Raw genomic sequence first — 15,017 nt, 5'->3', positions numbered from 1 at the left:
TTCAACTACCATCCCTCATTCCAGCCTCTAAAAATTCGATTTTTTTTTTTTTTTTTTTTAAATAGCCACAATCAAACCTCTGCTCTACAAGCTTAAGAGACCTCATCACGGCGAAATTAAAAATTGCTAATTTTACAGTAATTATGTGATATCATGCAAAATAATATTGTCTAGCGCACTCTTGTTCCACATTTTGATTATCTACGTATTTGAAGATATCACATAATTACTGTAAAACTAGCTGTATTTTAATTTTGCGGTGATTAAGCCTCTTAATACTTTCGCGTAGGCAATATTCAGCAATTGGAATAGAAATCGTCTTCAAAGAAAAGTCAGATAAGACATGTAGTAATGGAGTTACTCTTTAGTCTAATACATTACATACTTCATTGTTATAGAAGTGCTGTCTTATCTTGTCTGAGTTCAGTCCATTTACTTAACGTAGCTAAATGACACCACTGTTAGTAAAACACAGGTAGGATGGCTTGTTTTTAGTTTGGTTTAAGAGGACATTTGCAAGACTGGAAAACAGGTAGTTGGAAACTGGGGAAAAAATAGCTTTAGGGAATGATGCACGCAAGACTCGAGTACTTATTAATGAGGACTACGGATAATATGCATGTAATAACTGCATACTTATACATTTGGATTAGGGATACAATGTGTACACCACCTATTTAATAACTAGGTTTAGGAATGTTATCAGTCGCAGCCCCACAGGCAAAAGGGAAGTCACATTTGCAGTGGTGACGAAACTGGCTTTATCCCACCCCACCTCCTTCTGGCTTTGAGGCGTCCAGTGACTTTTCACCTTAAAGATACTCTTTAAATTCTAATGTGATACACAAATATTACAGAAAAAAAAATAATGAATTTGACATTTCATAATTATACACTGAGTATATCTCTTACGCACAGATATACTGAACTTAATTTTAATTACTTTATTCAAACTATTCAAGAAGTGATTGGCAACACTGCTTTACGTAGTTCTTTCACTTGAATTTCTCTTCAATTCTGTAACAATCATTCGGATACATATTCATTAACATACATACTTATTAGAAGTGTAATTTGAAATGAATACAAAAAACTACGTAATGTGAAAATTTAACTAACTTTACATCTCATATATTTATACTTATTAATTTCTACAATAGGGACACGATAATATTTTTTTCATGGTGTATTGATATTGAATTATGCATTCGGTTTTGATAGCTTTCAAAGCAAACGTGTAATCATTAACCATTCATTTTCAGCATTAAGACATTGACCGACTGTTTAAGAGCCTGACTTGTTTCTTTTGAAGGAGTGTTGTAAGTGAAAGGAAATAATGAAATGCTACCTGACACGATCATAGATAATGTTATTCTACAACAGAAAATATGAAACGTGAAGAATTTTCAGTGTTGGCATCTACAGAAATTACAATGTTGCCAGAATAACATTTCCCCCAAAATCTAAGTTAAGGTAGCGACTAGAGGAACGAACTCAACTGCACTTTATTACGTATCATGTTGTGTTGGAATCTTGTGAACTACTTTTTAAATAATACTTGTATTTCGTTTGTAATAAAATAGTTTTAACATACAGTTATTAAAATTAATTAATAATGTTATTTAAGTAGTAGTTCACATCATACCAACACAACATGATACGTAATCAAATACAGTTGAGTTCGTTCCTCTAGTTGTTGCCTTAACTTAGATTTTGGGGGAAATGTAATTCTGGCAACTCTGTTATTTCTATGGATTGCAACACTGAAAATTCACCAGGTTCATATTTTCTGTTGTAGAATAACACTTTCTATGATTGTTCCTTTCACTTATGAAAAAAAAAAAAGCACAAGTAAAATGGTAAATTTTGTATTATTTTTAGTATGTCACGCTCTTAAACCTACCTTGCATGAGTTGACAATTGACTATTCTCTACTTATTGTTATTATTACTTATTAGAGCTGCAAGTGTAACATATTAATTTGAATTACAAGTGTAACACTCACTTGTTCGTCTGTAGTTTTACATATTTGCTTTCATAGTAACATTTCAGAGGTAAATCAATTTAAAATGCAGTTTAAGAATATTCATCCGTTTCTTAAACGCTTGAAAAAAAAAGTTACGTAAACATACATCAGGTGTTCTTAAGCTCTGAAATTGTAAAGCACATAAACAAACTTTTTTTTATATTATTATTATTATTGTTATTATTATTATTTCTTTCATAACAATTAGAATATGAGCATCGCAAAGCAAATAATTTTTCGAACCTACTGCGGAGTCCTCTCGTTCTTGAAACAACATGTGTTACGTTTTTTTTTTTTTTTTTTTTTTCTGGGAGAAGCAGAACAAACTTACAACGATAACGTTTGTGTATATCCAGCTTTAGGGCAAAAAGTGCTTTTAAACGTTACATTAGCTAGAAGAAAAGAAAAAATATAAAGTTTAAAATATACTGATTAATATCGATTTGTTTGTTGATTATTTCAAGTTTGTATGTTCATTTTTTGTAACTTACTGATCGTTATGGCAACGAATCACGGTACCTATGTACTTGTTTATTTATTATAATGAAGAGGTAACAAATCAGAAGACCGAGCTACAAGGTTGCATATAAAGTTTGCTGTTGTCTATAAGATAAATATTTATAATACAATATATTGAATACTAAAGCTACACCAGTCAATGTTTACTCATTTATACAGTAAATAGCGTAGAATAGTATGAATATTATTTCATGCGTGAAATTAACGAACTGAGCCAATATCAGGTTATAAACTCCTCTATTTCCATCGTGTGGAGCACGCTAAGCGGAGCATTCAGTTCCGTCTGGCGCAAGAAGATAGACAGCGAAGTTTCAGTCATTGAAAAAAAAAAAGTGATAGCATTGTACGCAAGAACAACGCCAAGCCAGAACACATTATAACCGTCACCAGGTTATAGAAGCATTTTTGTGGACGCTCTGTATATTTTGGAAAGACAGTAATTATTTTTTTTTTTCGATTTTTTTTCGACTTCTTTCTTCGGTGGGAATTGCTTCTTCCCCACGTAATTGAACAAAGAAGTCTTTCATCGTTTTCTCATATATATATTTATATAGATAGATAGATAGATAGATAGATAGATAGATAGATAGATAGATAGATACATAGATACATAGATAGATATATCTAAAACGTTACTTTGTGGTGAGAACATTTTAGTAAGCGACCAAGCTTCTCAGTGTTTCTCTCTGACTTATTAATATGCAAAAACTACGTTCTATGGTTATTTGGAACTGAATTAAGTGTATCCTCCAATCATTTATGGAAATACTGCGAGCGACCCAGAGCACACACCAGGTGTCTTGAGCACCAGGGCGACGCCAGCCACATCGCTTTAGTAGTTCGTTATCTGAATGTTCCCATAGTCAATTTATCGCAATGTCTTGTGCGTCGTGGCCAGTGGACTAAAATTAATGTCAATTTTTTTTTTTTATGTTCTATTTGCGTGTACATACAGGCGATTTAACTTGAGTGCTTTTGAGAATGAACTGCCAACATTGATCAGTCGATCAGTGCAGCTCGTATCTCGGACCTCGAAGTTCGATGAGTCTTACTCCGGAATTGTGAATACCAACCACGCACATTGCATCGGGCATAATGTTGTGCTAAGGGGCATACGTTATTTAGCTAGCCCCAATCAGTGAAATCCAAGATTCACACACCTTGTGCGTATAAGTTATAAACGCGCCCTCCAACATTATCACTCCACTTTGGAGACTACCTATTTTTACTGAGGGTTAACGTCGACATTTGAGAATTGTTTGGAGCAGCAACTATATTACTTCGTGGGATTATCCAGGCGACATTTCCCCAGTACTAATCCCCCAAGTGATTTAGTGGTGTGAGAAAAGCATATCTAGTGGAATCATAATCATAATCTTTTCTAGTGATATATAAAAGTGATAAAGGACTATAGTATAATGAAAAAGCAAAGTGTGATTTTATTAATGAAAATAATTATACATATTCAGTGTTGAGTGTTGTGAATGTTTTTCTAATTTGTTATTTTTTTAAAATAGTATTTTAATAAATAAGAAGTGGCACTTAATCCAGTGTGTTTTTGTTGTATGTATGAACGATGTTTATGTGCGTTGTGGTCTGAGTTACCGTCTGATCGTCCGTGAGGTTTCCGAGACGAGACATCCGAACCTCTCGGTGCCTAATGCTCATCTCGTTATTGAGACCGGCGGGCAATTCAGAAACGATTCTGTAATCCCTTTTTGGAGATGCCCTTCCATGTCTTATCCAGGTAAGTCTAGATCTCCGGAAAACACTCATTGGCAGGACAACGGAGAACAGACCCCGGAAAGCAGTTACCTAAATAAATTAACGCACGAACAGCGACTGGACCAGGCGATTACAAATACATTGATGCCCGAATAGCGACTCGATACCTGGTCGATTACAACATGAACATATAGGGTTAACATGATACATCATGACTTACGCTATACTGCAAAATATCTATGGAAATTAATGAGGTTGCACACTCCATATGAAATTAACTTTTATTATTTTTAGTTATAAAAATGACACTTATAAAACCAATTTCCATACGTATATAATTAATCACAACACAAGCTTCCAACACAAGTGAAATGAAATTTTACTTAACATCCCACAGTTATGTTTTTTAGGCTAAAGGAGATGAATGATTAATGAAAGTGAATGATTGTGAACTAAATCTTTTGTGTTCTGCCATCAAGAAACGAACCCGGGACCACGTAAGACGCGCCAACCATTAGATCAGTAGTGAGGATTTCTAGCAAGGTATATGATTACGTCTGGAAAATACATGTAAATTAAAAATTAGTTTAAAACTTTTATATATAATATAACTTAAGACAGAAAGGTCTATCTTTTCGAATTTTATAATATCGGAACACTAGCATTACTGTTACTAATTTGTAAAGACTTTTTTACCAGCCCCCGTAAAACTGATAAAACCATCGCCTCTCTAACCTCAATCTGGCTAGTTTCACTGCACACAAGCATACCCCATCTACATCCTCCAATTGGATCAAAATTTGCACCAGATGTGTGTCTATAGAGGAAATACTGATCTCAGTTTGAGGGTTCCATCACACCGGTTACCATCGAGGAAATAACGCGAAGAGCTCCATAGTCATCAGACAAAATGAGAAGTGAGTTGGGTGCGAATCCGTTGTGTGGATCACAATCTATGTCTAATATGTCAAGTCCATCAGTGGTGTGGCAGAGCGTTCCCATAGTAGATGTGATCCCACGACACACCTGGGCAGAAGAATCGCTCGAAACGCCCTAAGTGACAGGACGGCGAATACTAGTGCAAATCAAAGTCTGCATAGTTCTTCATGTAAGTGTTGCTTTTGTACTATTAGCTCTCATCCAGAGCCGTATTTATGCATGAGCCAACATAGGTTATGTTCAGTGGCGGTAAGTTTTGAAGGGTGGGAAATTTTCACGGACCAGTTTCATTTTCATATTCCAGCTCTCAAAATTTCATAAATTTATTATACACGGACATATGGACATGATAAGGGACTTCTACAGTTGTAAATACCCATGTAAGAATCTGTTTCGCTAGAAAAAGATAATGAATATTACTTTGAAACTAAATTGTTAACTATATTTTTCTTCCACTGTTCACTATCAGAATTAGTATTTTCAACGCCTGTCAACCCAACCCCCAGTATAGGAAATGTAAGAGTGTTTCATTGTTGTGACTAGGGGTGCTCAAAGATAGGTTTAAGGGCGCAAATTATACACTCATGAGTTTTTTCTGGGGGGAGGGGATATAACTGTCCACTGAAAAATGACACTGTCGAACTTTAATTACACCATAAATATGTTTTTAAGAAAACTGAATTGAATAAAATTTAGTCTATAAAGCAAGTTATCTTAGATTATACCATAATGATGCTTTTTATGAACGCTAAATTGAATAAAATTTAGTCTAGAAAGCAATTTGGAGACTGCGTCCAAGCACTTTGCGAGGAAGGTGCTAGTTGTGTCAAAGTTGATATTATTACTCTTGAGCATAGCACTTTGAATATTCTAGCTCGTTAAGTGTAAGCTTACAAACAGTTATCCAGATGTGACTGATAATTCTCTCTTGTACAAATTTAGTAGCTGAGTATAGAAAACAAGTATTACTCTTCAATCAATCAATCAATAAATAAATAAATAAATAAATAAATAAATAAATAAATAAATAAATAAATAAATAAATAAAAACAAAGAAGAAAAGAAAAGAAAAAAGAGCAAAAATTACTTAATGTGTCTAATGCTTATCACTTTCACTTAAATATTGATTATTCATTTCACTACTTCATATTGACAAGGAACATACTTTTAATGTCTCGGAACGACAAAAATGTTAATAAGGTCCTGCTCATACCCCTCACCGACAAGAACGCCTTCGCTGTGTCAGAAAAAACTACAATGTCGAGGCGATGGTATTCAGCGATAAGTTGTTTCTGTTTCTGACACGGTAACGGGCATCTGTATGTCCACAGACATGCAGATGAAAGGAAAAATTCAGCGTACTCACATTTGCCATACAGAACATTCTGCTTGCTTCATGATCTTCGTTCAGGGAAGCATGGCTAGTAAGTCATACATGCGTGACTTTGTTAACCTTATCGTCTAGCTTTATTTGGAAACTTTACGGGACCCCATTCCATTAGGGCAACTCAGCGTGTTGTACTCGATATACGCCTTCTACACTGACTTCTAGGTCTCTGAATCTAATCACCATCAAGCACGTGTAGCACGTAGTAGAACGGCACCTGTACACCAATCGAACTCCGGAACGACCATCGGCCAGCTACAATTTATCACTCCATGCTCTACAGTGAGCATGGAATATAATCCTTAGACATTCAACATCTGTACGATCGGCTACCTAACCGAAGAGATGCTTATATTGCCGCTCGGAATGGTTACACGTGCCGGTAAGGTGAAGTATGTTTTCGAATACCCTGTATAACATGTTCGGGATGTCCCCACGGGTCTTAGGTTGGGTGGTATTGATCCACACCTTCCATCACATGTGTGGCATATAAACACAGCCGATTGTTCCGCTGAAAGACAAGTGTTATATGTGAACACAAGATCTGGATGAGGACGACAGATGTGGTTTATAAGCCCCATTTGCGCTTGTGAAGTAAGTCATTCAATATCCAATCATAGACTTGGATTCCCTTTAGCGCGTCGGGGGGCGCGGTGGCTCAGTGGTAGAGCGTTCACCTCCGGTGCTTGAGGTCCCTGGTTCGATCCCAGCTCGCGCCGTGTGAACTTTTGATGGACAAACACCGTACTTGAGGTTCTCCCGTTTCCTCCCACTTTCTTCATTCCACCATTTCATTCATTCCTCATCATCACCGTCTCCTTTAGCCTAACCGGCATAACCGTGGGACGTAATAAAGATTTCATTTCATTTTTTTCCCTTTAGCGCGTCCAACTTTTCGTCTCCGAAGAAAGACTGATAGCCATTCCTAAAGGGCTAATGCGTTTCCACCAGTTTGTGTGTTACATAAGCAACAAACGTACAATATATTATCATATATATGTATACTTACGCATGAGGAGAATACTTAAAAGAGAAAACAAGAAACGAAATATACCTACCTTCTACTCCATGTGACAAAAGACACAGAACAAAATATGAATACTTATTTCCATCTATTCTTTCCGGAATCCTTAGAATCTCTTCTTCCGTAGCATTTTCTATGATCTTAATTTCACATCCTAACATAGTGAACGTCTCATCAAGTGTATCTCGGTCAATATCAGTGCCAAATCGGTTTACCCATTTCCTTATCTCAGCCGGTGAATTAATATTAACCGGTACTCCACTCCCATTACTGGATTTAACTAACTCCTGAAATACAAACAGCATCAGAATTTAAACTAGGAAAGAAAAAAAAGAAATGTTTAATATTACAGATAATAATTTGTATTTAGAAAGTACCTAAAAATATACTAACTGATACAATGAGATGCATATGTACTAACAGTAAATAAAAATTTTTATACGTTAAAACATCCGAAAGACAAAACCTACATACGGTTTCGAGGCACGTAGAGAGTTTTCAAGAGATAATTAGAGAAATACTTCTCATCTACATATAATGAAAACAGCGTGTATATTCTGCTATAACTAGATTATCAGAAATTCTACTTGTTGGGTTTTATGTATTTTAGTAACTTTTTCTTTAAGTTAGTTATTATTGGAACATAAGATCTGGTAACACTGAAAAGAGAGAAGTAGGTGTGTGTGTTCGATGGCGGTGTGCAAGGCCATGAAAGCGGACTTGTGGCGGCACCGAATTGTTTTGTGCAAAATTGAAGCTAATTGTAACATCATTTCAAATATAGTCCACATTTTTTATATAATGACTTCTGTCATTTAGAACCAAAAACCAGAGCGAAACATGATCCATATCGGGCCTGATCTTGTAATGTGGGGTGTAGTGAAGAATGAACTCGTCCAGTCTTTGTTTGCGGAATGGCGGGAGAGTGATTGTTTTAGTGACTGTGGTGTAGTTTGACTTCTTGTAGCGGCAAACATAAATACATTGGTGTTTGTGTAAAATTAGGTGTCAACATGGAAAAGTTACGTGCGATGAAAACAGTAATAAAACGCGGAATTACATAGTTAAAGAACAAGGTTGGTGATACGTCATTAAGCCAAGTAGCCATTCAGTGCTACATTGACAAAGCTAAAGAACTTACTGCTGAATGTAAAGAATTATTCATAGAATTTGCAGTCATAGCTAAAGAAGAAGAACTTGCAGCTTTGGAAAATGAGATCAGTGAAATGAAGGAGACTTTAGACCAAATTAGTGAAACGTTACTAGAGTGAAAGGCTAGTTCGCAACAGCATTCTCAGAATAATTCAAGTAGTTCACTCCCCATTCTGAAGTGCGGTTACCGAAGTTGGACTTGCCCAAATTCAATTGTGTATTAAGAGAATGGACAACATTTAGTGATTTATTCATAGCAGCAGTGCACAAAAACTCTGCGCAAAAACTGCAGTATTTAAAATCATCAGTAGATGGTGAGGTTAGCATATTAATTCATAAAATTAGCATTTCACATGCAATTATACCAATGCTTGAGACGTTTTAGTTCAACGTTATGACAACAAACGTATGCTAGTGAATAACGCAATTGGACGGCTGCTGAGTCAAGAAAGGGTGGACAAAGAATCCAGTGTGCAATTAAGGAAGTTACTCGATACAACAAATGAATGTGTGCGTGCTTTAAAGGTTTTAAAAATTCCAGTTGAAGCTTGGGATGCAATATTAGACTATATTGTGGTGGACAAGCTGGATTCCAAGACATGAGAATCGTGGAAATTGTCATTGGAAGGATAGGAGATGACAACATTGACTGAACTCTCAAATCATCTCGAGAAAAGATCCAGAGCATTATTAGCACAAGAAGCAGCTTCGTCTATCCCCTCTCCCAAAGTGAAAGGCAGTACAACAGGAAAACAGCAGTTTTAACACAAGAAATCCACCAGTTCGTTTCATACTGAATATACGTTTTTATATAACGACTTCTGTCGTTTAAAACCTAAAACCAGAGCGAAACACTACTTAACGGAGATAGAGCAGAAAATTAAGAAAATATAAATAAAAATATTAATACATTGGCAGTGTGTATTAATAAATGAGTTATTGGGAAAGTACTTGAGAACAAAATCTTGAGGCGAATATTCGAACCCAAGAGGGACGGGAACAGGAATGACGGAAACTTCATAACGAGGAAATAGCACTATTTATACGGTTTACCAAAAAACGTTCAAGTTATCAAATCTAGAAGACTCAGGTGGACAGATCATGCAGCTAGAATGAAAAGAAAGCAGAAATGCTTTCAAAAATTTTAACTGGAAACCCAGTCGGAAAAAGACCATTAGGAAGATCTAGGCACAGATGGGAGAACAATATTGAGATGGATTTCGCTGATACAGGAATACAAAGTAGAAACTGGATTCAGTTGGCTGAAAACAGAAGTCAATGGAGAGCTTTTATGAATGCGGCACAAAGTTCCCCCGAGAATTATAAGACGTAGAGTGATTGGGAAAAGACAAAAGAATGAACGAACTATTTTCAAACATTACAGAAAGGCTGCAAACGGAAATAGTTTCATAATATTGGAAATGGTTTCATACATTATTTAAATGGCTATGGTCCATATAGAATATACTTAAAAAGAATTGGGTTAACTGCTGTAGAGTCATGCTCATGTGGGAAGTTATTGCAAATACCTGAACATTTAGTCCTATTTCTGTAACTCTTTAAGTTTAAACTAACAATACACGAATTAAGGAGCATACTGCACAGTAAAATATTCTTTGAAAATAATTAAGACGAAGAAAATACTAATGAGATGAATGGAATACATATTACCAATAAATTTCTGTATTCCTAAGGAAATACCATCTAATATTTCAGAAGCTTCATCGAGCTTCCATTATCAAGGACAGTTGAGGCTCGTAACATATCCAGAAAAAAGGTCTTCACACGCTTAAAGCTTCGTCTTCAGTGGATATCTTCAATTTTTTAAGTCTTATATTAAACTGGCAACTTCTTTAGATAGCTTCCTTTATTTTTGGGAGGTCACCCTGTGTATACATTTCCCTCTTTGTTGATCAATTAAGCTTAGAGTAAGTGCACTTAACACTAAAAGATCATACCCAGTGTTGCCTTAAAAAAAAAAAAAAAAAATTCCAAACCGCTTTTCGGCTTACATTCGAGAGAAAATTGTCCTCCTTTTGGACTTGGAATAGCAGAATGAAAGTTCCACCCACTTCACTCCAACAAAAATAGTATATTCGCTTATTCGGAAATCACGACTGTTCCGTTTCATTATGAAGTTGGGTGGTCCGGTCAGTAAATTTCTTAAATTGGGATACTCCCGCCTTAGCCACCAGGAAGATTTCCCGTTATTGCTTTGCATGTAAAATTTTACGGTCAACGTATCATAATCAGTACACCAAAAGTTGGCCCAAAACGCTAAAAGTGAGGTATTAAATTACAAATTTAGTATGTACGTATCATTTAATAAAATTACAACTGAAAGTTCAATCCAAGCTAATGTTGGAAGCTACGTAGGCAGTCGATAAATTTTGCCAATGTCTTTCAACATATTTAAGGAATCTTGGTTTCTTTATAAAACAACAGGCATTCAGGTAAGAAGAAATATATAATTTGGTTTCGTTTCGTATGTTGAGGCTTAACATCCTTATGTAATACCGAGGTTATCAGGGAGAAGACTTTCTTTTAAATTGACATCCGAATCGCTACTTGGTTTACACTTGAAAGAAGGGTTATGGTTCGACCGAGAATTGAACATGGGACGCCTTGATTAAAAGGTGAAAAGGATATAAAACTAATACAGATGGTTTGATATGTGGAAAGCCACCATGAAGTTCACACGATTTAAAGCATTTTTTTTTTTTTTTTAACATTTGGTTTAAACCACCTTAATTTGAACCAGCCAACCCTAATCATACTATTACAATTTATTCTCTTGAATATAAATGGAAGTAATTCTGTACAGATCTTTACAAATCCTTCGGTCTCCCACCTCATGTGCTATGGAACTGGTACAATATGAATTCCATAGAGTTTTATTTTTACTGATAAATGCACTTAATCTTAGTTTAATTCAAAAAATTGGGAAACGTACACAGGGTAGCCCCCCAAAATGAGGTAAGCTGTCGAAAGAAGTTACCAGGTTAAAAATCAGACACACTATTTTAGAAGAAATTGAGGATGTCCACGCAGTACGAAGCTTTAAGCAAGTGAAGACCTTTTCCTATGTTATAAGCCTCTAAGGTCCTTGATAACAGGAACTTAATCTAAAATCCTATATTATCAATGGACTCAACTTTATTTTTGTCACCAAAGTGTATTTGGAAAGTGTTAAAACTACATTTTTAATCTAATTTTATTTAAATTTAACCTCTAGAAAAGTTATAATTATTCTTTTCACTATCGGGAACTTCAAACTTGAAAAAATCACAACTGAATAAAGAAAACTCAAACCAACCAACAAACAGACAAACAAACAAAAAACTCACTGGACCACCAAGATCTGCCGATGTTGCCCCCTTCCGCCCTTCCTCTTATGAGCGTTTCTGCTAGGCAGAGACCTTTAAGTAGAATAAGAGGGTGGGAGATCCCTGCACTCTCGCTAAATCCAGTCGTCAAAACTTTTTTTTTTTTTCATTCATTCATTTATTGTTATTACTAAGATAGTGTTAGTAATAATTAGGGCCCGGACGTTAAGGAAAAATCCTCTTTTTTACGATGCCCGAAGACGAGGCTTAAAATAATATATTATATTTATTTTGTGTCATTGTAGGCCACAAAATAGTGGATTTTATAAGTTCTTTTTTGCCTTTTTCGGCGTTTTTTTATTGGTCGCTTTAAAGTTTTTTATAAGTCTTAACGTCTTTTTTTAGACTTCATCTTTCGACAATAAATTTATTGGCCATTAACACCCATTAGAACCCGCCCTACCTCCTAAATCACTATAATAAAATGTAAACCATAGGTTATAACCAGGAAAGGGACAACAAATCTCTGCCAAGGTGAACATTTTGAAAGGAGCTGCTCCAATAAAAGGCCAAATAAAATTTATTTTCGTACATCTTGCTAGTCAAGGCTGCCGAATTCACGTCCGGCAAAGACATAATTTTGTTCTTTATCTACAATTTAAAGCATAAAATATTCAATTTTTTTTTATTAAACGCGAACGGATACACAGATCAATTATAATTTCAGAGTGTTACTGCCCAATGTGATGTCCTGGCCTTCTCCAAACGTGTCCGGCTTCTAGTTTCCTTCAAAAGGGTTCAAAATGTAGGATTTAACTTGGACAACAGGAACAATATAACAAAAATGCAAATTGAACGACAAAGCAAAGCATCTCCTTGATGAAGTTTCTTTCAGCTGTATATTGTATAGTACCAGAAGCTTGAATTTTTTGAGTATTACATTCATTAAATATATAATTCTAAGTAACTTGGGTCTTATTTTTACGTCCTTTTTTCCATATTTTTAGGGCTTTTTATAAGCCCTTTTTTGGGTAATTTTTAGGTCTTCAACTTGCGAGCCCTAGTAATAATACAGCAACAATGTTTAAAATTTTAAATTCATATTTGAAATTCTGAAGCACAGAAAAGTGAGTGTTACCAATTAGTAAGTTGTCATGAACCATGTAAGCATCTGTCAAAAAAAAAATCTTTCAGTTTTATGTCCCATGGTTATGCCAGCTAGGCTAAAGGACATGGTGATGATGAGAAATGAATGAAACGGTGGAATGAAGAAAGTGGGAAGAAACGGGAGAACCCCGAGAAAACCCACGCACACGGTGTTTGTTCACTTGGCGCGAGCTGGGATCGAACTAAGGACCTCATGCACCAGAGGTGAACGCTCTATAACTGAGCCACCCTGGCCCCCTCCAAGAAATTGAAGATCTTAGATTAGTCAAAAGATTATTTTCTCAGAAAGACATTGTTCCCGAGCACTACATAGGACATTTAATGGACTGTATTGTACACAGGAACTTGCGATCAATTTCTGTTACTGTATATGACATTTGTAATGGGTCATGTGAAATCAACCAAGCCCAAAATCTCATGGTGTCAAATTTCGATGAAACTTGGTGTACATGTAGGACCCTATGAGAGATGATCATGCACCAAATTGTAGTCCTGTACCTCCTGTAGTTACAGAGTACTGGGTGGTAAAAATGGACAAATTTGATGTTATTTGTAGAATCTTGTTAGCTTCAATTGGTCATATCTCCCGTAAATATTGAGCTAGAGAGAAAAATAATATACTATTTTGAAGAGGAAAGAATAGGCTACAAGATATGTAAGGAACATTTATTTGAAAATCAAATATCATTTTGCGGGAAATCCCGGGAAAATTTTGGATCAGTGATATCTCAGAAAGTGCCCATTTGATTTCCTTGAAATTAGTTACCAAGCAAGCCCCATATGTCTGGCATAAATGTGCAAATGTCAACTTGGGCCAAAAATGGACCTGGAATCTACATTGATTTTCGTGTGACCACGCCGGAAGAGACACCTGGGGTGTCAATGTGGCAACTTGCCAATTTGTCAATACTGAAGTGAAGTAAGGTATAAGAAATATTTAGATATTACTGACCTGCTGGAAGTGATCAAAAGTCAGTGGTGCCTGTGTTGAAGCAGTCGACTGGCTTCTTTCATCTCTTTGTTGCTGAGCGTATATGTACGGCCAGTTGCAGTTATGGGATCAACAGGAGAGATGATGTCACAATCAGGCAGTGGGAGCACATCTGGTATATCTGGATATACAAAGGAAGGTGCTGATCCACAAGACCTCAGAAAACACAACTTTACTGTTTTATGTGTCTCATCAACTTCCAGAACATAAGCAAGCCACCAGAAGCTACCATAGGTGCACGTAACAAAGATCCTGATTCTATCGATGGTAATGCCAGCTTGTGAGCCATCGCTGCAATTGCTAACTCTTCATTAAAGTCTGGTTTAGAAGAATATTGCCTCATTGCGACCTTTCGATGAGACACAGGAACCACAGAGTGAAATTTACGGGTTCCAGAAATCTGTCGAACTGCATCAAATCTGTCCTTTAGGAAGGTGGCTTCCTCTTTATGTTCCCCCTCTGTGCAGTACACATTTAGAAGCCTTGAATCCTTGCTGTTATTCGTGGCCTAGTTGTACAATTAGCATGGAGTCATGATCTGATTTGTTACAGACTTTGAAGGCTTGCTTTTACACCATTCCTTTTCAGTGCACTTCCAACACCATCACAACTCCCTTGCAATATGTAATTGCAAAGAAATGCCATTCACATACCACACCATAGTCGTGGGAATGCAAACAAATATTAATAAAGTTTTTCGGGTCCTTGTATTGAGATGCAGCTCCATCAGAGAAGTAATACACTTTTGATACATTGTGAAA

At 36.0% G+C, this 15,017-nt stretch overlaps 1 protein-coding gene across 2 annotated transcripts in view; it reads right to left on the bottom strand.

Moving 5' to 3' along the window:
- Positions 1–15,017, bottom strand: part of LOC145693562 (caspase-8-like) — a 95,393-nt gene that overhangs the window by 43,655 nt on the left and 36,721 nt on the right. For both annotated transcript variants that reach the window (XM_081769653.1, XM_081769654.1), the window contains one exon: positions 7,655–7,907. In XM_081769653.1, the coding sequence (XP_081625779.1) occupies positions 7,655–7,907 (253 nt within the window). The remainder of the gene's footprint in view (positions 1–7,654; positions 7,908–15,017) is intronic.

The sequence above is a fragment of the Thermobia domestica genome, chromosome 8, assembly GCF_964235325.1.
Source record: "Thermobia domestica chromosome 8, izTheDome1.hap1.1, whole genome shotgun sequence".
Taxonomy (NCBI): domain Eukaryota; kingdom Metazoa; phylum Arthropoda; class Insecta; order Zygentoma; family Lepismatidae; genus Thermobia; species Thermobia domestica.
This window is presented reverse-complemented; position numbering and strand designations above follow the sequence as displayed.